Raw genomic sequence first — 23,599 nt, 5'->3', positions numbered from 1 at the left:
CAAAGATGTTACAGCCCAAGATATCACTTGTTTTTCTTCTCCATACTTCAGGACAGGGGAGCAAAATATTTCAGCCATTATTCCTCTTCAGTGCTGCATCATTTGTAGGAAAGTAAACCCAGAACTTTTTCCTCCTCTTATCACTCCTCTTTTCACTCTGACAAGAAGAGAGGAGCCCTCTCATTTAGACTAATGCTACAATTTACATGACAATCCTAAACCATAACTGCAAAATGATACAGTGTGAACTCCAAAACACATATTTTCACCACTTCATAGAAAGCTTAAGAGAGGACTCATTCAAACCTTAGGACCCAGAGTAATAGCTGCTAATTTGGTCAGGAATAACTTGATGACTGAAATAACAAGTGCTGGGATGCCATGACACATACCCCTAAATCATCTCAGGCACAGACAGGTCCTTACCTGCAACTGCTCTCTAAATCCCTGGTTTAACTTTAATTGCATACTGCCTTCTTTAGTTCTGTCTGACATCACAGCACAAGTCTGTGAACTTTTAGCATTTCTACTGTATATACCCCTGTAAATTGCTGTGTTATCTAAAATAACACAGCAATTCTGTGACCCCACATTTATAAAACACCACCCGAAGATTTCAGGAAAGCAAAACATATTAAAGAATATTTAACTACTGCCTCATGACCAAAGCTCTTTTGTGTGTGTGTGTGTGTGTGTGTGTGTGTATTTGGTGGAATAATCTGATATTCCAGTTACAATTTAGTATCCAAGATGACATGTTGGTTGCTTAATGACCATGGTAACTATTTGTTACAAGCCAGCTGTAAACTCTGTTCTTTAAACATGAACCCAATGAATGATGCTTCTGTACTGGAAATGTTCCAGCTATTCCTAATTGGTTTTGAAATTACTTTCCCATGGACTAGATAGGGTTATTTGCTTTTATTAATTTGGGTCTGTGCTAACGGTTTTACAAAAATCCCCACCCAGTCACTACCACAGCAACCTCATGGGGACCATTCCAAAGTGCAATACCTTCCTACTTCTTACCTGCCTTAGACTGAGTAGATGTGCTCCTGGGATATCCTGTAACACTTACCAGCTAGATATAGTGCAACAATGTAGGTTTCCAAATAGTATGAGAGGCGTAGCTTTGGGAATCTACACTCAGTGTTTCTCACAGGAAATGTAACAGTAAAAGTCCATTTTTGTAGAGAAAAGGAATAAAGGCAATGAACTGCAATGTGTGAATTTGGGTTTTGAAGAATAATGGTCAGTGAACATTTTGGTGGACAACATACAAGGGTCTTTCTTTCCAAAATAATTTTGACATTTTGAAGATTTAAAACACTCCAAGATGTCACAGCTGTGACAGGAAGGCTAAAACAACCAGTGAAAAAGATGAAGACCTCAGTAGAGAGCCATCAGTTTGTTAAGTAAAGCAGCTTGAGAAAGGGACTGTCAGTAGCTGGTGATTGTTCCAGGAAAGCATAACAAAGAGAGCACAACCAAGAGATACAAATGGCAAACAGGTTAAATATATAAAGTGCTAAAAGTATGAAACCTAACCTTCCTGGTGATGCCTCTTGGCAAAAGATATTTCTCCCTCGTGCTGCGAATGGAACCTCTGAATGCATCTTCTCACCAAATCCTCCCAGCCAGGTTTCATAGCTGCTCGCATGGTACTTGTGTCCAGTGAAGTTATTTTGCCTGATATTAGACACATTAGAAAATATTAGTTATAGCAATTTCCCCACTGAGGAAAAAATAAATGAAATTAAAAACTTGTACTCCTGTTTCACAGTACCTTGAAGATCCTGGCGTGTAGTAAAGCTCTCTGACGAAGGAAGAAGTGGTCTTTCCTTCATTGGAGCTCTTCTTGCAACACAAATCAAGCAAGACTGCAAATCTTAGAGAAAAATGTTACTTAATTTAATTTTTATGGAAAGGGAAGACTTCTTCTTCCACAAAGACTTCAGAAATACTTAAAAAAATCTCTTTATATCTATTTGGACCAAAAAAATAGATTTTGTACCAATAAATGCACAGACAAAACTCAGTTGGTTTGTATCTTCATTACTTCTTAAAACATTAAATAAAACAGGAAAGGTGGGTTTGTTCTCTTTCAGAAGAAAAATTAACAAGGACTCCACCACAATCTGTAATATTGGCACATTTTTATGGATCTACCTGTAGTAGCTCAACGAATCAGGACATAAGTAATAAAGAAGAATATACTGCATGCACAAAGAGCACATTTCTTCAACACTCACCATTTCGTACCTTCTAAGCCAAATTTCTTAAACTTGTCCCAAATGCTTGCTGTTCCTGAGAACTCACCTTCACAATAACCATTTTTCACTTACCTGAATACTTACAAAACAATCTGAGGAAATTTACCTGCTGAAGTAATAAATGGTAAAGGAAATGGTGAACCACGATTGCCTTTAAATTCTAAGAATTCAAAAAATTGCCCTTTGAAACTTGCATCCTAATCAGCTACGTTTTTCTTACAATTGCAGCAATATAAAACTAAGGTGTTTCTCTTTGAGGTAAACATTTCTCTAAGTTTTCTCAGTTGGTTTAACAAATAGGTGCAAGCAAGTGTATACTCTCATAGCCAAGACAAAAGTACATTTCTACAGTTAAATTAAAAAAAGAAAAACCCTAAGAATTTTTTTTGTTTTCAGGACTTAGAGGTCACTTTATCAACTGCTCTGAAAGTGCATTAACACAAACTGGAAATGATAATTACCTTCACCATCCTCCTTGAAAGAATTTGGTTGAGAAACAGCAAAGCACTGCATAGTTTCGTATTTCTGATGTGCTTCCTGGTTATCATGGCCTTCTTCAGAATCAGCAAGAGGTTTCACCAGCATCCGACAATTAAAGGTATGGCTATTACGCCTAGGAGTGTCACCAGACCAAGATCCCCCATTCACTGAGCAAAAGCAAAATCAGACAGTGAGACAAATCTGGTACCAGGCATTTCTGCTGCTTATCCATAGGAAATTAATCAAGGTGCTTTACAAACTGGTTGGGAAACAAGCTAATTTAACAACAACAATTTAATTTTAATATTAAATCCCAAACCAGCACGTAATTAGGTCATTTATAAAATTAACAGATTTTAAGAGCACTGCTAATTTGTTCAGCTATTATGTTTTTTTCAAGTGACTTAAAATGACATAGGGGAAAAGCAGAATATAAGTCCAAATATTGGTGCATGCAAAAGTTATACAGCACAGCAACAGCCTGCTGGGTAGATCAAATTGATTTATGAGACTGAAAAAAATAAGGCAGTATTTAAGATCTTTCCAGTAAACTTAAAAGATACTACTAAAAGACATGGCTACATTGTATAAAAATCTCTGTCCAGATTAGAAAGGGAAAGAAACAAACTAATATGCACTTATAAAAACAGGAAGCAATACCACAGGGAATATATTGAAACACACAGTCACAGCTACAATGGGAAAGACTGAAGGGTTGAAATGACCTGGGTGGAGCTATAGATAAAACTAAAGCCTAACACAGTGCTTAAGACAAGTAAAAAAAGAAACAAAATCCTGAGATGCACAAATATAGGCACTGGACATCAGTCAGAGCGAATTAATGTTACAGTACATTAGGAAATAGCAGGGTCATATTTAAAATACTCTTCACTTGCCCTCTTCAGTCATAAAATGCAATAAATGCAGTAATATATTGACTTTAGCCATTTACATTTTTGCTTCTTCAGAGTATATAAGTACAGTAATAAAATGCTAAAGTGAATTGAGTAATACTTTTTAAACTGCTGTGCGTAAATGAGGAACCCAGTATTGACTCTTTCTTTTCATCTCCTCCAAAACTCAATGACATTAAAACTAATATTAATATGAATCCAAAAATGGCTGGAACTAACAAAAACAGGTTTTGAAAGTAAAGAATAAATGTTGCTGAGAATAAAAACAATGAAATAAAAATTCTAGCCTAAGGAGTTTTCTGATTTTTCTCTTATATTCCTCCTTTTCGGGGCCATTCTTGGAACAAGCAGCCTAGACAGAGAACTAACAGAGTTCACACAGCTAATGCTGTCTTTTAGTGATTCACTCTGGAGATCCATTAAAAAATATCAGCTAACACAAATTACTAAGAGCAATTTTAACAAAGAAGAATTGGAAAGGAGTGGAGGATGCTTTTGAGAATAATATTAATCATTCATAGTCTATATATACATTAAAAATAAATAATATATATGATGAAATGGTAAGTAGTGTCAGGACTTTAACTTAAGTTATTGAAACGTTGACTTATAAAATCAAAGTTAAATAAGTAACGGTATGATATGAGGAAAAGTTATATACCTAAAGATTTTGGCAGCAGGATTTTGACAAATTCATTGTGGTCCCCTACATGCAGGATGCTGTATATGCTTGTGTTCATCAGCTCTTCTTGGTTGTACCTCAGGTACTGTGTCACATTCTCAGAAACAAACACAACATTACCTTCTGGGTTCACTACAAAGAAGAACCCATCCAGGGCCTAAAGGGGGAAAACCAGAAAATGAGAGAGATAAACACAATAACAAACAATCAAATTAACAAAATATACATAAAATAAATTCTCCATCCAGAAGACATAACAGAATCTTTCCTCATCCATTCCAGTTCTTATATTAGTATCTGTAAGAGTAAAGGACACATTTCAGATTGAGCATCTAATCTTACTTATATGACACTAGTGTAAGAGCACAGAAAGTTGCACACCCTACAAAATATTGAAACCCACACATGGAAACAAACCAAATCCCCCACCCCAAACAAACAAACATAATGGAAGAGGTAGCCTTCTGTCTATCTGCCTGTGTATGAAGTAAGGAAGCACCAGAAGATGGTTCTGCTAAACCCACAGCCTGTTCACTCCTCTAAGCAGCACAGGAAGATTGATCCCAGGAAAACACCATGGGACATCCTGGCACAAGGCAAGGAAAACACTGGCAGAAAGAAAGACTCTCTCCACATCCCCAGCAGTGCATCTTCATAGAGATGAGGCCCCATGGAGCCGGGAATGTGAGGCATTAAAAGCAGAGAAAGGCAAAGGGAGCTGAGAGCAGGCAACGAGCAGAGAAGATGGGGGAGCGTTAGACTCTGCATTTAGGACTGCTTTCATTTTTTAAAAATTTGACACCAGTTTAATTCAGTCCCCACATCATCCAGGGAATGAAGAGGCATCAGATTTTCACCTTCACAACTCAGCTTCATGGTTTTCCAAAGGACTTAAAGTTTCTGTGAGGAAGTGTCCACATTAGTATTTTCTGCTGATTGGTTTCCCTTCTTACCTCTTGTGACAGTGATGACCTAGCTGCAGCATTCTCTCCAGGATATCTGCCCTATGTTATCTGAAACCCAAGCTAAATACTACATCACTGCTACCCAGTGAGGATAAAGTAAAAATTTGAGTATTGATAAGAAATTCTCATACAAACTTTATTTTTCTTAAGATGCAAACATGATTGCAAATGGTAGAAATATATCATTGTAATTTTATGTAATATGAGCAGATAAAGGGAGGATACAGTTAAAAGCATCAAAGCTTTTGGTCTAAGCATTCAATTAACAATCTACACAGACTTCTGCAGCTTTGCCTGATTTATTCACCTCTCTAAGGATTGGCAGGAAATCACTGGAAGAGTTGTTATTGTATCTCCAGGGACAGAAATAAATTAGAAAAACAGGCCACCCACAATTCATTGTGGGCCAAAACCAAGTGGATCCACACTAAATCTGAACACAGCTCACTGCAAAACAATCTGAACAAGGAAGAGCTGCCACAGCAAGCACAAGGCATTTTTTATTGGACGCAACTTGAATACTGCACAAGTACTGTGTTGGTCTTAGCAGGCAGTTCTCAAGTCCACTCATTACAGAGACTTGTTTAAAATATTACTGAGCAGTTAGCAAATCTAGACAATAAAAGATAAGGCTAAGAATAGATTTTACTTCTGCCTTCAGCCACTCAGCAGGAGGCTAAAGAGAAGACAAACCAGGCACTAGGTTAGAGGTTCACAAGGGAAGGATGAGATGCACCAGTCGCAGGTTGCAAGTCAGGAAAACTTACGGAGATACAAGAAAAAAAAATTCCACCAAGAAGGTGATCAGATACGGGAAGAGGCTCCAAAATACCCTTCCACAGAGATATTCAAACTTTGGCTGGACTTGGATCTGGGCCACCTGCTCTACTTGGACCAGCTTACACTGGGAGGTAGGAATACACAAGCTCCAAAGGTTTTTCCCCAGCTGAGTTAGATAAGTCAATGATTTTGCTCCAGGGGAGGGTCAGTGAAAGCACAATGCAAGCAGAGCAGCTGAGCCAGTGGCTGACAAACGTTTTATTTGTTCTATTTTAAAATGACAACATAATAAGACCCACTAATAAATGTGTAAGTGCATACTTTCCCTGTCTACCTCTAAATTCAGATAAACTAGGTCTTTTTTGTTCCTGTTGTCACAAATTCTGATCTCTAACATTGTTTTTTATCATTGCCTTCTTTTTATTTCTGATAATTCTTGGTTCTTCCTGTTGATTTATTTTCTTTGTGAGCCCTGTCCTTTAGATGTACTTTCTTAACATTCATTACATTTTCCTGCCGAGTAGTATTTATTTTAACTAAAAAAGATTTACAAATTAATTAATAAATTGAGGTTCTAGTATAATTTTCAGCATAGTAATTTCTAGCATAAGAATCAGCATCTCTGCTATGGATTAATGTCTTAGGCTGCATTTCACCACCACTTAAAAGCCAGCGTAAGCATGGCCTGTTTGATTTAGTACTTCTACATCACAACAGCAACCTGTACTGTGTGAGGCTATGAAGAGCTGGACCAGAGAGCCAAGCACTAATTAAAGGAAAAAAGGATGCTAGCCACATCAGTCTGCAGCTGGCCAACCATAGAAGCCAAGGTATTTAGGCTGGCAGGAGGGTGTGGGTTTGGCTGAACAATCCTGCTTGGCAGCTGTTCACACATCAATTCACAGGGGCTACAAAACCAAACCTATCATAGATGCTTATTGGAGCCCTAAGGATAAAATTTTCAAAGGTGGAGATGGCAAGCAAGAGATTATGAGAGTTACTGGCATCTCACAATAATCTTCAGTTTTCCCTACTGTTTCCTAGAGTGGCAACTTCTTTGGCAAAGAAGTGCTCTCTGTGCTGTTCTGTCACAGCTGTTTCTTGAGCTGATCACAGACGTGACCATCTGGGCTTAGAATAACAAAGGGCCTTGTATTTCAGTCTCTCATTTCTTTCTATTCTCTTAAGAAAATAATCTTGCAGGTAAGCAGCAGCAGGCTTTTGAGGAAGTCAGTGCACCAAGACACTTGAAGATTTCAGAGCCTCCACTATTGCAATAATTTCTTACTTCTGTTCCCAGATGTGAGCCACCACAATCAAAAACTTTTCTTCAGAGCTATTGGGAAAATTGGTGAACAAATAATGGACAAAATGATGGAAGAGAAATCAAGAAAACAGATATTTTAAATTACATATTGGGACAGAAAATACATTTGTGTTCTTTGAGAGGTTGTCATCTCTCTCTTGGCTATTTTTCCACACTTTCTTCCTATCTACTTTATGTTTTAAGCAAGAAATATGTTAAAATACTCCTCAGAGGCAGTTGCCTGACAAATTTTACTCACTTTCTTCAGCTGGAAATACTCATTATTTTGAGGATTCTTCAATTTTATTCTTTAATAAAAACATACAATTATATTTCTAAACCAAATCAAGTAATAAACTGTTCATCAGCATTGCCATTTTTATTATTATTTGGCAATGAGAAAGGGTAGGTTTGTTTAAGAGGTTGTATAAAGGGGTTCTGTAAAGATGAAATAACTAAATTGCATTTCCTTAAGGTGATAAAGACACAAAGACAGTATCTGTAGTCTTTTCACAGTAAATATAGAACAAATTTCAGTCCTTTTTAAGTTTCTTGGTGCAAAACAACCATGGTTGATTAATTAAGTTCCACAATGTTTCATTGTAAATATGCAAAGGAAAACTAAACTAAATTAAATGGATCAACAGAATAAATGGGTGATTTTACATGTCGTGTTTGCTGCAACAGCCAATCACACAAGATAAGCCAGGAAAAATACAATCTTATTCTTATTTTTCCTGTGATTAAAACAGGTCCTTACAATTAAATTAATAGAAAATGAAAGATAAATTTTAACATAGCAGTGTAAGAGATGAATGTATGTATAATAAATATTAAATAAATTAATTTGCTACCCCCACTTTTAAAAGAACAATGCCTCCAACCTGTATAATCTTATGTTTTGCAGTGTGAATTTGGAGCCTTTATTTCTACACAGTATAGAAAATTATGTCTTCATTTGACCAATTATGGAAAATAAAGCAAATACTTAAAACTGTTATACATGTATTCAGAAATGACAGAATAATTATGCCTCTGCTAAAGCTGGTTCCTTTAGCTTGACTCAGAGTTTGTGTTTTATGTTACCTAAAGTAACATTTTTTCTTCCTTACAGATAAAGTCTGCAGCCAAAACGGGACGGGAATAAACAGTTTGCAAGTGAGTTTAAGCAGATAAAGCAGTAGTGCCAAAGGACTACAGCAGCACATGACATAAGGATCCCTGATAACATACCCACCCAACATTACTGCTCACACACATTTGGAAGCTAGGCTTGAATCACACTGCCTTTTGGGGTATCAAAATAACAGCTAAAATCATACAGAAATCTTAACAAACCGAAATACACATCCTGAAAATCTCTCCTAGGTTACTTTCATATTCTAGAGGGAAGAGTTCTGCTTCAAGTGCTGAAATGATAAAGTATTACAGCAGTAGAGCAATGACATGCAATTTTAGAGGAATATTATTCACTTGTATACTACCGTATATATAAGTCAATGTTTAAGTGCAACAAGTCTTCCACAGCCGTTGTGGTTCAGAGCAAATAAAAACATGCACGAGCAGACACCCAAGACCAAGAAATAAATATGCTGTCTGCTCTTTAATGACATAATCCCAAATAGCCAGGATGGCTTGTCTCTCTTGACCATTCCTTTACAGCGACCTGTCACTACACCTTTTCATTTCATTCATCCTAGGAGGAGCAGAACTGCCCTAAATGCAGGGATTTTGTGCTCTTTACCTCAAGCATCATTGGTCCAAGTGCATCCTTGTCGATGACACTCTGACCTGTAGACGATACATCTGCTTTTTGCACTTCATCTTCATTAGCTGCTGCTGCTTTTTCTGCAAGAGAGAAAACGATGTGTTAAGCGACAGTGGACTGATCTCACTGATGCACCAAGAGCCCACAGAGTATTGAGAAGAGCTGTGAAATGCTTACACTGCAACAGTTCTGAAAATGAGATTAGACAGTCTCACATAGTGATTCAACAGAAGCATAACTAGCCTATTTGCTTCTCAGTTTTTAGGCCTCATGACACAAATGAAATAATTTCTCATGTTTCTCTGCTAGACATTTTACCAAACTACAGAGCCTAACACTGGGCAAAGACAAGGGCTCTTTATGAAGGTGTAGTGAGCAAAAACCAGGATCAAGGTGTAGTAGAAGACTGATCTAAAAGAGCATGCAAAGCTTACAGCTGCAGAGCTTTTCCATGACTGCTATATTTAGAAAGAAAAACATAAGTCCACAATCTACGGTTTCAGTACTGAGAAACAGCGGCCCCAGTTCTGTTCCCATGTCCCCACCCACATTCTTACTATCACGTAATTTTCATACCGCCTTATTTACCAACATGCCATTAGAACTACATAAAATTTCAAGTGCTGCATTTGAAAATTACAAGCAAGAAAAGAACGACCTCAGGTTCCTGGAACATGATTCCATACGTTAAAATGTGTTGTAAGCAGCATCACAGGTTATACCCAACTCCAAATGCAAGGCATATCCACAGAACCTTCAAACCTAGTGGGTTATAATTCTTATCAAGTATTAATGTATTAATAATGTATTAATTAATGTATAACCTGTATTAATTTTTCTATTTCAAGAATGGCATTTTCCTTTAAGGATGAATTAATAAAAGTAATATAACTACTATGTAAAATACATATTCTAATGCATATTGTACATTGTAAATTAATGAAACAAGTTACTTTTTGTTGTTAGTTCTATACTCAAAACATTATTTTACTATTGCTAGGGCCATCCTGCCATTTAGAATATTAAAAAAAATTAGAAATTTCTTGTTTTTAAGTATGATGTAATAGATTATTTTACTAATATGAATGCACACTGAAATTATAACAGGAATTAACGTCTTCAACAATAAACTAGAAATACGTTCATTGTAGGAATTACTGAAAGTACCATGTGTGGATGAAACAAATGGCCTTTGAAAAATCACTGTTAGTAAAGATTAAAGTATCAATCATGCAAATCGAAATGCAGTGTATAGTATTTTCCACTATCTGTAGATCCGCAATAATGCAGGTAAAGTTCTCCTGAACTTTCCTTGGCATAGGTTTTAAGGTCAGTGTGAATATGTGCTGCTCAGACACAGAGAAAAAGGAACTGCTTTTGTGAAGCCCTGGGTGTTCTCCTGTCAGCAATCACCTGCTGGCAATAAGGCTTTGGTCACTTGGGCTGTCTCATCCTAGACTTCCATGGTTTCTTGCTTTCATGAAAAGACTCACAAAAATTTTAGCTGTCTTCTTAGGTGTTATACTCTATATAACACCATTGTGAATAATGATTTAGCAAGTTGCTCTGAAGATAGAGTTGCAGCTAACAGACTAATTTTAAATCACTCTGATTAGCATAACCTGATGGAAATAAATTCACTAGAAATAACTATTAACATTTCCTCTGTTACTTAAACTCACGAGGACATAAAATTAGTATTTCTGGTTTAGACTAGGGGTGGGATTTTATTTTTTTCCTTATGCTTCTTGTTTTGGCAAAAAGCAGAAATTAGGTGTAAGAGGAAAACAATTGAACAATCCTTCTCATGCTACAACACAGCAGAGTTGGCACCATACGAAACTGAAAACATGTTCTAAAAATTCTAAAAGAACTCTAAAAATAGAGTTGAGCTTTTAATAAAGCCAGTGATGATATCTGTTTCCCATCTGTTCCTGCTAGCAGAAAGTGATCTCTATCTTCACACTGCAAAATATTAGAATGGACAGGGATACCAGCTTCTTGCTCTCATTCGACCACTGCTTCAGCCATTGATACCATCTTGACTGTGGGAGAACATGGGATTATTCTCTATGAGACAGAAATGGAGGGGCTGCAGATATGATCCAACAACGGAGTGCAAGAATATTAATTACAGTTTCCTCATGTCACCCATTTACAGACTACTTTTACTGATTTTTTTTTCACATAATACGACATATTTGCTGCTGATTTTTTCACTCTTACAACTATGGAGTTCACACAAACCACCCATAACATTGATAAAAACAATTGTTTTCTTTCATGCACATTGCTGAGGTTTTATACAAATGAAAATGAGGACATTTTTAATTATTATAATAGTAATCAACTCTTACAGAAGCTGCAATACCAGGTCAGACCAAGGATCTCTTGGACTTCACATCCAGTTTCTGAGAGCTGCTGGTTTCCTCTCCACTTCCCTGTTTTCTTAATTTTGATTGTTTGATCCCTGACTGCTTCTGCTTCATCACCAGCTGTCCCTAATAACCATTTGACTTCTTAATTTTTGACACTCTTTTCCTCAGAGGGCCCAACATTTTTATGGAATCAATAAAATCAATGCTTTCTCAAGGAAAAAGTGTAACAAGTGGGGAAAATATGAAAATGCTATTTATACTCAAACGTTACCTACCTGCTTTCCCCAGAGAAGGTGACAATGTACACCTACCTACTCATGAACTTTGGCCAGGAACTCTCAAAAGCAGTATAAATCACAAGTGCTCTGAAATTTTGGACTTCCTAATCGGATCTGTAACTTAATCAGGTAAGAATTTGAGTAGCTGGAGAGCTTAGAAGAGGCTACACATCCAGGCAACAAGCCACACTTAAATTTAAGTGGCATTGTATAGGAAACCTAGGCCTCAGACAGCTTCTGAGTAGGACCAGCTGTAATTTACATCACTGTTACAAACTGCAGCTACTAATAATGTTCAACTATGCAATAAATTACCCATTTTTGACTGAATTACAAAGCCCCTCGTGTAGACAAAGCCCCTTGTGTAGACTTTATCAGCACAGACAAGAAGAGTAAGTGCGAATCCTGTCAGCAGCATCATCCTGACAGTCAGTCATGGGGAATGTGTTGAAACACAAATCTTTCCCTCAGCAGTACAGCACATGGGGCTAATTGATAAAAACAATTTGTTGCAGGAAGGCTGGAAAAAAACAATGATTGATACACAAATTTCTAATGCCAACAAAATAATGTTTTATCACAAGTCAGTACTCTTCATTTCTCTTATCATTTCCAGCTTCTGCTGTTAAGTAATGGTGCAAAAACAAAGTTTACCTCCCTTTTTTCACTTCTACCTTTTTTAAGTACATGGGAGCCCAGAAAAGAAATCAAAAGCATACAGAGTTTATAACTTCTACACTAGATTAATGATCTTTGAATATCAAGGCTTAGGAAAACAGCTGCAAAGGCCCAACCTTTGCAAAGCCTCTCAAAACCCTTTTTTCCCAGCCCCACAAGAATTGTTGGTGTTACCCTCTGACTAACCACAGCCACTGGATGCTGCTACTGCAGCCACATGGAGAGTGAGAGCTGGTTCCTTGACCTCACATCTTCCAGTGACGCCCCTGTTAAATGCCAGCCAAGTGTTAGCAGGTATCCTACAGGCACAGTGGCCAAAGGGCAGCAGAGAAAGATTGTGGACAGAGAAACACAACCTTCTGCTGCCAGGAAATGAGCAGGATGGAAAGGGACCTCCCATGGCTTCATCTCCATACAGGGAATTCTGCACTGGAGAGGAAGCACTGAATTAGAAACTGGTCCCATCCTTATGAATATGGCTACCAGGGATCAAGCATATTTTATCTGAATTACAGCAGTATAAACTTCACACACATGAAATAATTATTAGCTCCGCTCAATTAGGAGTTTAGCCTAGAGAGAGAAAAAAATTCAAATAAAATACAAGTACCCCTGAGAGACATACTACAAAGAATATATACATCCAATTATGTAGCATTTTAGTGATGTGTGTAATTTAGACTGTAAACTGTGGGTTTGTTTACAATTGCATAAGCAGTATTATACTAAAATACATATTAATATTTTCAAATTGGGCATCTTCCTAGTGATCATAAACTGTATTTACTTTTCTATATTTAGCATACAGAATAAAGAAGGGAAAAAAAGCCCTCAAAAATATTTTCTGACAAATTTATGAGTGGGAAGCCTCAAGTTTTATTCAAAGCTCATTCCAGATTCTGAAAGCAAACCTTTGTGAAATCACATTAGTTTAACAGAAATTCATAAGTCAGAGAAACAGAAGCCAAAAGCAATAGTTGGAAGTCTCCTGCTTCATTTTAACTTAGCAAGCCTTCTTCGTTTTCCATCCTCCCAACTCAAGCTATGTCAGCTCTCTGCATTTCTGACAGCAGATTCTGAAGTGTTACTGACAGGCATCACCTTCTCTTGGCTGTGTTTTAAACCCTACTTTCCTACAGGTGGGCAGGCAGGACCAGCTGAACCACTCAAAAAGCTCTCTTTGTCTGTATTCAAGCTCTGCTCCAACTTCCTTAAGGAAACCCACTACTGAAATATTTTCCCTTTCGTGCTCTCTGCAAAGCCAAAATGCATTTTTGAATTAAAACAGCAAAACTTAGCCTCTGCAGGAATTTCAAAAAGCAAGATTTGAAAGATAAAATTTGCATCAACACAGATTTAGCTTATTTTTCATTGGAGTAATATTTAAGGTTCTTCACAGAACAAGAAGAGCAAAAAAGAGATGCTGGTGAAATGCCGGGCAGGGAAGAACCTATGCTCTGAAAACCACCAAAGAAAAAGATCAAGCAAAAAAAAAACCAACAAAAACATCAAACTTGTAACAGGTAAATTCAAGCTTATTATCCAATACTGTTAAAAACAGGTTTCTCAGATGCCCTATATATAATTCCTGCTCATTGTAATTTTCTGGAATTGCTATTAAAATGTCACACATATCTCAAATCACCCTTTTTTGTACAATAGGTAAAAAAATATAAACAAAGAGATTTGTAATAAGTGACGCTAGAAAGCTCAGCTGCACTCTTCAAAAAAAATCATACAAATCAAGATCCTTATAACAGTAACAGGAACATCACTTGAAAGTGAATGTAAATGCCATACAAAGTTTAAACATGCAATTTAATTTTAAACCGGAAAAATCTTGAAAATAACTTATCTCCTCTGTTTTTTGTACATATTAGCCAACTACTTTTGTCTTGCCTAATTCATATATGTAAGTTTGCCCTGCATGATCCTTCTGAACTGCTGTGCAAAAATAACATCCAAACAATCAAGAAAACTGCAGAAGTACCTAACTGTCCAAAGATAAGGGCACATACAGTACTAAAAACTAACGCTAACATATAATAGAAAGTATATTTAGCAAAGGCTGTATTTTAGCTGATCTTACAGTTTTGAGTATTACATTAAATAACATTTCAAATATTAGATGTAAAACATCTGTGTATGACTATTGCTAAGTAATTGTATTGACTGTGGTAATGGACAGGAGGTTTTTAACATGAATAGGGCTGTACAGAAAGTGCCTTCAAATGTATCAACTTGAACAAAAGACAGAAGAGAAAAAAGCCCAAAAAATGGTATTTGGTAATGTGAGTAGTTTTGGATCACTACACATGATGAAGTAAAGCAGTGAAGAACGTGCAAGTTATTTTGATGCTTGGTTAACCACAGGGAAATCAGCTCTGCCTTGTAGCTGTGTAATTCAAAGCACTAGGATCCATGGCTCACTTGAAACTTGATATCCCCATGCACGTTCTTACCCAGTTCCCATTGCCTCAATACAAGTTGTTTTTATTCCCTGAAAGCAAGCAATTTTTCAAAACACCAGCGCCTAAGAAACAGTAACTATTTCAGCAATCAATTTTAAGACCAGCTTATCCCATCCTTGTGAATAAAGTTAGCTACTATTTTAGGGAAGTGATTATATAGTGAGGTTGCTCTTTCATCACACAGCACACATCTGTCCAGATTTTCCCCCCAAAACTATAGATCAAGTCTTACCAGAAAAACTATGCAACATCTCAGGAAGGTTTTAGGAGGTAAAACAAGGGAGAATTATGCATCTGCACCGAACTAAAATTAGAAAAGCTGCCATATGGCTCTGTGAAGCCAGCAGCACGTTCTTATTCATTAGGAAGCATTCTGCTAACATAAAAACACAAGGCCTTCCTGTGCTCTCCAAATGTGTTTATCTTTTCAACATTAATGCATGATATATCATCAGGCTGCTGAAATCTCCTGCAGTGCATATTAAAAAAGCACAGCTGCACTTTTTCTCAGCACGTTTATTCACTGCAAGCACAGCTTTGCCCACCTCCCTGACACAGCCCTCTTGTCAGCCCAGCTCCCCTTTGCTTGGAAAGGGCTGCACTCCCACTGCACGCTCGCCTGCCCAGCTCATCTCCCCATGTTCTGCTCTGCTCATCACACCCACATGGTTTAGCTTCATATTTACTACTGCTGGAGGAAGCATACTTAAATGGTAAATGACCCTAGGGCTTAAGCTAAAAGCCCTTGGAAAGCTGTAATTGAAATTACTCGCTCAGGAGTTGCAGCACTTAAAACGCTGCAATTTCTTTTTTCCAGCGCAAGCTGCTCTAACTGGTGCAGCTGCTCTCCTCTCCCACACATACCTGCCCCACCTTCCCATGGTAAAGAAGCATTACTAAGGCATTAACTCTATGGAAAGCTTCACATTCTCACAAAACCATCAAACATAGGTAAACATTCGTGGAGCTTTACAAGCTTTGAGTGAAGTCCCACTCTTAGAAAATTCAGTAACAGTAGCCAACATATTAAATTTTCATGGACACTGAAAGGAAAACAAGCACTGAAAACCCATGATGGATATAGGAATAGCAACAAATGGAAGTAATAAGACCTAAAATTAATACTAGTTTTGTCTCTTAATAATTTTGACAGTTTGCCATCATTCTTTTCTTGTACAAGTCAGCATTTTTGCCACTCAGTACACCTTCTGTAATAATTTCTGCCTGCGAAATAATTGCCCTCAGCTCAGTTAAACTGGAACAAGGACAAAAATAATGAAATTCAACTTACCAAGGATAATATTTAACTGCTGGAGAGAAAGAAGCCCATTATCTCTGTATGTATTTTTTGCTAAATACTTCAATAAGCATTTTACTACCTTTTCCTTGGTTTCTTCCTCCCTCTCATTTTGCCGTCTTTGCTGTCATCAACATCTATGACCCCTTTTCCTTCTCATAATTACAAAACTCAGCAGTCTGCTTCTTGGAAGTGAGGAAGAAGACGGGGCAGTGGGATGGGGCAGGGGAGTGGAAGTGCCCACTCCTTCCTGCCCTGGCCCCAGGATCCAGTTTTCTCCAAGCCCTATGAACTGGGATACTGCAGTGTTGCATTCCTGACACACAGCACCACTGAGAGCACCAAGGCAGAATCCCACCCATTAATACACTTGAATAACTTCTATGAAGATTGCTAACTCTTGGATATAACAGTGACAGCTAAAAGTGATGTTATTCACAGAAACAGTGTTATTTACGGAACTTTGTACCTACTATCTGCAGATTTATCAATTTAATACTCTTACCTGGTATTAACTCAGAAGGTCCCTAGTCTCTCGTAGGTTAAGGACTGGGGTCTAAAGTAAAACCCAGAATTACAATCCTCTCTCTGCTGCTGCTCAAGTGAAGACTAAAGTGGCCTATCTGTGACCCCAAATCCTCGATGGCTTGACCCATCTCCAGCACACAACAAAAATATGAAACAATGCAGCAATTAAAATAATTTCTTTGGTGATATGATTTATAGTATTTTTATCAGTAAAGACAAAGAAGGACAATTGCTATTTTATCCGTTAAGTGAAACCTAAACTAAGACTGAAAGGAACCCTCAATCCAGAAACTATTTCTCACCCCATGCCTCATTTAAACTTGTGGTGATGTGTCAAACTACCACATTGTGGGTGGAAAGTTGTTTTTCATCTCTGAAACACAGAATTAAGCTTCCATCATGACCATCACCTGTTGAATTCCTGGACATGCTGCAACATTAACCTTTTCCACTAGGTTTTCAAAAAGGTAGAAAGGAATATAACTGGGTATAAGTTCACTCCTGCAAAATTTTTAGACAGGTCTTATTACTAAAATATTTGAGTATGTTCAACATATGCTTTCGTATGAAATTAAAGGTTGTGCCTAACTTGCCATCATAAAAATTAAATGCACATGTATATATTCCTGTGTTTTAAAGATATTATCTTTTCCCCAAAAAGACCACCAACACTATCTTTCCAGTGTATACTAACTGATTAGAGAAATACCTAAATAAATTAATCATCAGAGGTGCCCAGCCCAGGAAATTTCCTTATCAAAAGGCCAAAATCCAGAATGATGCTGAGAATTGGTAATTTTCACCAGTTTTAAAATGCATTTTTAAATACAGGACTTTGGGGTCCTGTTTTTGCATTTACATTTCCTAAGAATGTCTAGTAACCAGTATTATCACAAATATCTAACTGGTCACAGTGTAATTTATAGTATTTAATAAATGCCTAAAACACAGTACTCAAACAATGAAGGAGTACATGTGTTAGATTAAGTACATTGGCTGTCAGTGCCTTACCCCAAAATACCCTTGATTTAATCAGTCACTTATTATTCTGTGCTAGAATCAGATAAGCAGATTCAAATATATGTATCTATAGCTGTATACACAAACACATCAGGAAACGGTTTTGCATCTGTTGCTATTTACATGATTTCAAAACACTCACGTAAACTACTCAACTGTGCGTGATAACAAATGCCACACAGCCATCATCATTGACTTAAAATCTGTTACATTAATATGGCTGCATTTCAAAAGAAAGAGCCAAGCTAACTGACCTCTGCGCTGAAATATTAGATACAAATATTTGGCATCACTTCATTTAACAAAGTAATTATTTTCTTTGGTATGTACTGAATTAGGACAGAAAATTTTACTGTATTTTTTGGCATTTGCAATTTTGTAAGTGTTACATATTTACCTAATGAGTAACCTCATCTTATTTTGATAATTCATCTCTCAAAATAGTATTAATATGAATGTCTAAATGGTGAGAGTCCAATGTTCTTTAACATTTTGGCTGAGCTAATGTTTTCAAAGACAAGAAACATGGCAGAATCTGATAATTTCGTTCAAAACAGGGCTCCACCATGGTCTCAGAAATAATATATTGCTTTTACAAATGTTAACAGCCCTCCAATTGGTTCTCTGACATGTAAAAACACAAGCCAGATTTTGAAACTAAAGATATAAGGGTTAACAGTCTTTAGACTAGAATCTGCAGATGCAGTTGCCAGGCTAATTAAACTTTTAGGTTTCCAAAACTTAGGCCAAAATAACATACTAGAAAAGAGTATTAATCTAGCCAGACTTTGTTTCTTGAAGCCTAACTCTTCTGTACTCAACCAGCTGTTAAAAGGAAACAGATGACTCCCTTTCTTCGAATGCCACATCGCCATGATTACAAAATATCTGTCTTATTTTAGGATGCTGATAATAAATCTTTGTGACACAGCAGATCATCTACAACAACAGGCAAGGATCTTTTTGCTTTTATAAATTGCCATTGACAACTGCATAAGTCTTCAAGAGACCTAATGTGGTCCACAAAAAAGAAATATAATGGATCATGGGTTCTTTACGAGCCCATGAAAAGAAGTTTCCATAATAAAGCATAGGCCAAAATGGAGCACAGATAATTGAAGACAGCTAAGGAAGAACAGAAACAAGTTTAATTTAATGTGTCCATGTTAACATGGATTACAGGGCTCCTACTGTTTCTAATAGTCCAGATTATGGTAGATAAATCTTTTGCAAAAAAGCTCTAAATCATTAAGGACAAGTAAAGTTTTCTTCTAAAAAAGCCCAATGTTCAGAAATAGAAGCTTGGGCCCCTCTTCTTACTTGTCTAACCCACCATCACAGGCCTCAGCCAAATTTTTCAAGGCAATTTAGAAACAGAAACTTTCCTACTACTGCAAGGAAAGTAGATGGAAAAACAAAACCTTCTTAGAAGAAACCGTTTATTTCTGCAATTTAGTTATTTACAGGGATTTTTCTAATCCAAGTCCTTTACAAAACTGTACTTACAATAATTTTCATGTATTTCAACAGTGGCTACATTACTTCAGGTACATTATGAATACAGCGTGGATGTGGGAAGAATGGTGATGATTATTAACCTGCATTGTTTAAAATATTCTCTAAAATTAAGAGATCTTTTTACACTACCCTAGAAAATCATATCTTGTTGCTATGATTTACATCCAGACAAAGCCACTTTTAACCTCAATTGCAATAATTTTTACTGTCACATATTAATTAGCAGACATTTTAAAATGTCTGCTAATACCACTGATAGGTACAAATGGGCTCCCTTCAACAGACTGAACCGTACTTAATTAATTGGGCGCTACCGTTTCTGTTTCTCTAATTCAGATTCATGAAGCAGGGATCAGCACCCAGTCTGAAATATGTCAGTATAATCCATAAACAGAAAAACTATTAAACACTAATGGTCCTGTTTTCTCTCTTTTCTCAGTGAGCTATTTCAGTTCTCTTCTGAGAAGAAACTTGGAGCTGTTTTAACAGCTCTCCAACAGTTCCCCATGGGCAGCCAGGAGCTCAGTGGAAAGGATGCTCCATGTTGTGCTGGCAGGTGCTGCCCAGCCAGCTCTGTAGCCTTGCTGCTCTTCCCAGCCTCAAACTCCTGACATGGCATAGGCTGGGAGTGAGGGGCCCTTGCTGGTCAATCATCACTCTGAATATGCGGAATACACGTAGCTTTAAGCAGGAAATGTTGGAGATTCTGGTCTGCCTCCAGCCGTGTCCCTCCTCGGTATGAAGGCCGGTAATGCAGGTCTGCAGCCAAGCCCGTGCATTACATGGGAAGTGACAATCCAGAACATTTTCCTCCAGTCTCCAATTTACCCACTAGCTTGCAAAAAGGAACATGGACGCCTGCTCCCCATTTTACATTTTACCCATTAGAGCACAAACAGGTGAAATCTTTTACATAACAGCTGTTATTTCCACAGTATTATGTGTTCACCTCAGCCTAAACACTTAAGACTACTGGGGCCAAAGTCCTGATTAAATAAACCAACCAACTAATCCAACAAAAATCCCCACAATAAACAATAGAAGAAACCATACCCCTTCCTTTTGAAAGCATTTAATCTATTGAGATAAAAGATATATGCTCCTTGTCTGAGCTTCAAAGAAAGAACAAATGGCAATGCCCATGACCATCACATAGCTCAGGGAAAGGAAGAGTATTCTTGCACCATAATTCACAATGACCCTGAGAAAGCCAATATCCTCCCTCAGTCATATTTAATAAAGGTTTTACGGACTGGCTTCTCTTCCTGTATCACTGATATAAAAAAAGTAAAGGGGAAAAAGCTTACTGGGCATATTTACATTTTAGATTGCCAACTGCAAACACATAATTATATTTTGAACATTAACTACAATGCCCTGACAATCTATACCACAATGTTCACTTAAAATCAGCACCTCTTGCAGATAGACAGATGGTGGCTCAACTTTCAAGCTCAATAGTAATCACAATAATCTTTGATTTTCATCAGTGTAACACTCAACGACTCATTAGTAACTTTTGTCACATTCCCTAAACTATTTGATGATTTCTTATTGCAGCAGCTAAGAGTAAAAACATTATCAGAGGGATGACAGTGAATGGAATAAAACTGTCACAGGTATGGTGTTGCTGGTCATAAAATTATGGCTGAAGCCACACCAAAGGCAAAAGACAGCATGACTGAGGAAGGCGTGAAAAAAAAAAACACAAGACAATTACTGAAAAGAGAAAACAGTACAGGCTTAAAAATAAAGACCCTCAAAAAATGGGGGAAAATTTGAAAATACAAAGAAAATCCATAATATACAAAACTCCACCTTTGGCAATTAGTGACAGGGAGCATTGCATTCAGAGGAGTGAATGGGGATAGGAAGAAACAACTAAAGATAGAAATAAAACCCCAAACATTCAAATATTTCCTTCAACCCAAGATGGCAAAAGGTTTTATACAAAAGTAGCAAGACAGGAAGAATTTTATGTTATTGGCACAAAATACCTTGATATTTTTCCACCAAACATCAAAACAAACAAACCAAGAAAAATCTAAATGAGGGTACCTCTAAGTTTTCCAACCTGTATTTAGAAATTACAACCTTGATATCTCTTCCTCTTTTTTTTTTATTTCCAAGTAGATTAAATGTTATATTTAAACACACTTCCTCTTCAGTGTTGAATATAGGCCCACACCTAATCTGTTTCTGGAAGACATCTCCCTCAGAAGAATCATGGGAACTGCAGGTTGCTCCAAGTCTTTCTAGGAAATTGTGCCTCTGGAGAAAAAGTACCAGCGTAAGGCTAGTGCTCTTCGTGATCACATATCTCAAGATGACAAGGGACCATTCTACCTGCCTAGCCAGCTCTCTGTAACACACCCCAAAATATTTCACCAACTCCTGCATTATGATAAGAACTTCCACCAAATATTTTGAAGAACATTCAGAATTCTTTGCGAGGAATGACAGAACCTACCAATTTCTTCATGAAGTTGCTCCTGAACAGTTGCTTCTGTTAACTTCCCATTAACAATCTGCCCCTTCTGAATGAGTCTGTCACAAATTCCAGCTGTTAGGCTGTACCCTGCCTTTGTGTGCTGTCCCTCTGTGGCAGGCACACTGTGGAGCTCCATTATGGCCCATGCCAGAGAGGAAAGCAAGATGCAGGGACATGCATTTCTGCTCTGAGACGACTTGGGCCTCTGAAGGGAGGTACAACACAGTTGTTTTATCCAAAGGAGCATAAGGATATTTTTTCAGATAACATGGGCATATCTGAAGTATCTCCATTTATGGAGTATCTATTTAATGGATTTATGGTTTATAGAGTTATCCGCTTTAGCAGAACTTAATTTATGTACTTTTCTGTCTCCCCTTTCTGGCATTTGCTCTGATCTTGTTCAAGTTAAAGAAGGGAAGGATAGTAGGTGTGTGTGTTTAAGCGTGCAGTGAATGAATTAAGAGTACTCCTTGCCCTGTAAAATACTTAGAGATGTGCCAACACCCCATAATGATGAAAGCAAACAGAAAGCATGTATGTATTGACTCTCTAGTTGTTTGTCTGAGGGCATTCACTATGATCTCAACAGTGCTCATGACAGAGCAAGCAACTGATCACTTGACATGTCTTCCTTCAATTTGCAGTCTGTCATTTTCCCCCAGCTGCCCACTGTGGGTTTCCATAAAAGAAACTGAATGTTGAAGTAGTAATAGATGACTTATTAATTGTTTTTCATATCCTTGGTGATTTCACATTCAAGGACACCTATTTCCAACTAACTGTCCACATACACAATCTTTTACAGCAGTAACAAAATGCATGACTTAGAACAGATGCAATTATCTTGGTTCTAGTTTGAACACAGAGAAGCCTTTGATCAATGCTTCTTCAATGTGCTGTGAATCCACAGGTTTTCAGGATTCAAACATGGTATGAACGGCATTGCACCCTATTTTGAGTAAATATTATATTATTGCTTTTCAAGCTGCAGTCTTTAAAAAGATAAAAGCTGTGTAACAAAAGCTAGATTTCTTAAAATAGATGATCTTTTTTTGACTGAAGTATCATCACTATTCACAGTGAATTAATTTGCTATTCCATAAATTAAGCTGCAGACAGAGAGCCAAGGTAACATGAAGTCTCCTTCATTTACTTGCTTTATGTGCTGCTGAGATTAAGACATTGCATTCACTAATCTAAAGAACACAGCAAGATTTGGTGTTCTACAGTCAGCACCTTTTACACTGCAAACCACCCAGCAACAAGGGACTAAAAACATAATCATTGAGACTCAAATCAGAAGGCTACAGTTCTTTTTCAGACCTTAAACTCAGCATTTATTTTTTAGCACCTAGACTCAGCCTTTGTTTCTGACCACACCTCTGAAGACAGAACAGCTGGTGAGAAACACGACTCAAAAGCTTAGTCCATATTGTGGAGGGATGGATGTCAGTTTGTATTTCTGTATTTTATTTTCCCCTCAAATAAAAATGCTAAATGAATTTATAATATTTACACTTCATAAGAGATCACATGATAAACTGCAAAAAACCCCCCGAACAAACCTGCAAAATTTTGAAGTTTAAAGTGCTCAGTGACAATTTAAATGCAGTCTGAGAACAATACACTCACCAAGGAGGTGGCCTCCAAAACCCAGAATTTCAAGAAGAGATGTCTCCATCTCCCTTATGCAAGACATTTTAACTACAATCCCAGTAGTACATAGACCATAATATGATCATTACTTATTAAAGTAACTAAGCCAAAAA

At 37.2% G+C, this 23,599-nt stretch overlaps 1 protein-coding gene across 5 annotated transcripts in view; it reads right to left on the bottom strand.

The window, feature by feature from the left end:
• Positions 1-23,599, bottom strand: part of NCOA2 (nuclear receptor coactivator 2) — a 189,290-nt gene that overhangs the window by 42,798 nt on the left and 122,893 nt on the right. For all 5 annotated transcript variants that reach the window (XM_086885498.1, XM_086885494.1, XM_086885505.1 and 2 more), the window contains 5 exons: positions 9,145-9,248; positions 4,329-4,506; positions 2,735-2,920; positions 1,787-1,888; positions 1,549-1,689 (listed from right to left, as the gene is read on the bottom strand). In XM_086885498.1, coding sequence (XP_086741624.1) covers positions 1,549-1,689; positions 1,787-1,888; positions 2,735-2,920; positions 4,329-4,506; positions 9,145-9,248 — 711 coding nt within the window. The remainder of the gene's footprint in view (positions 1-1,548; positions 1,690-1,786; positions 1,889-2,734; positions 2,921-4,328; positions 4,507-9,144; positions 9,249-23,599) is intronic.

Source organism: Cyanistes caeruleus, chromosome 1 (genome assembly GCF_971803275.1).
Source record: "Cyanistes caeruleus chromosome 1, bCyaCae1.hap1.1, whole genome shotgun sequence".
NCBI classification, from domain to species: domain Eukaryota; kingdom Metazoa; phylum Chordata; class Aves; order Passeriformes; family Paridae; genus Cyanistes; species Cyanistes caeruleus.
This window is presented reverse-complemented; position numbering and strand designations above follow the sequence as displayed.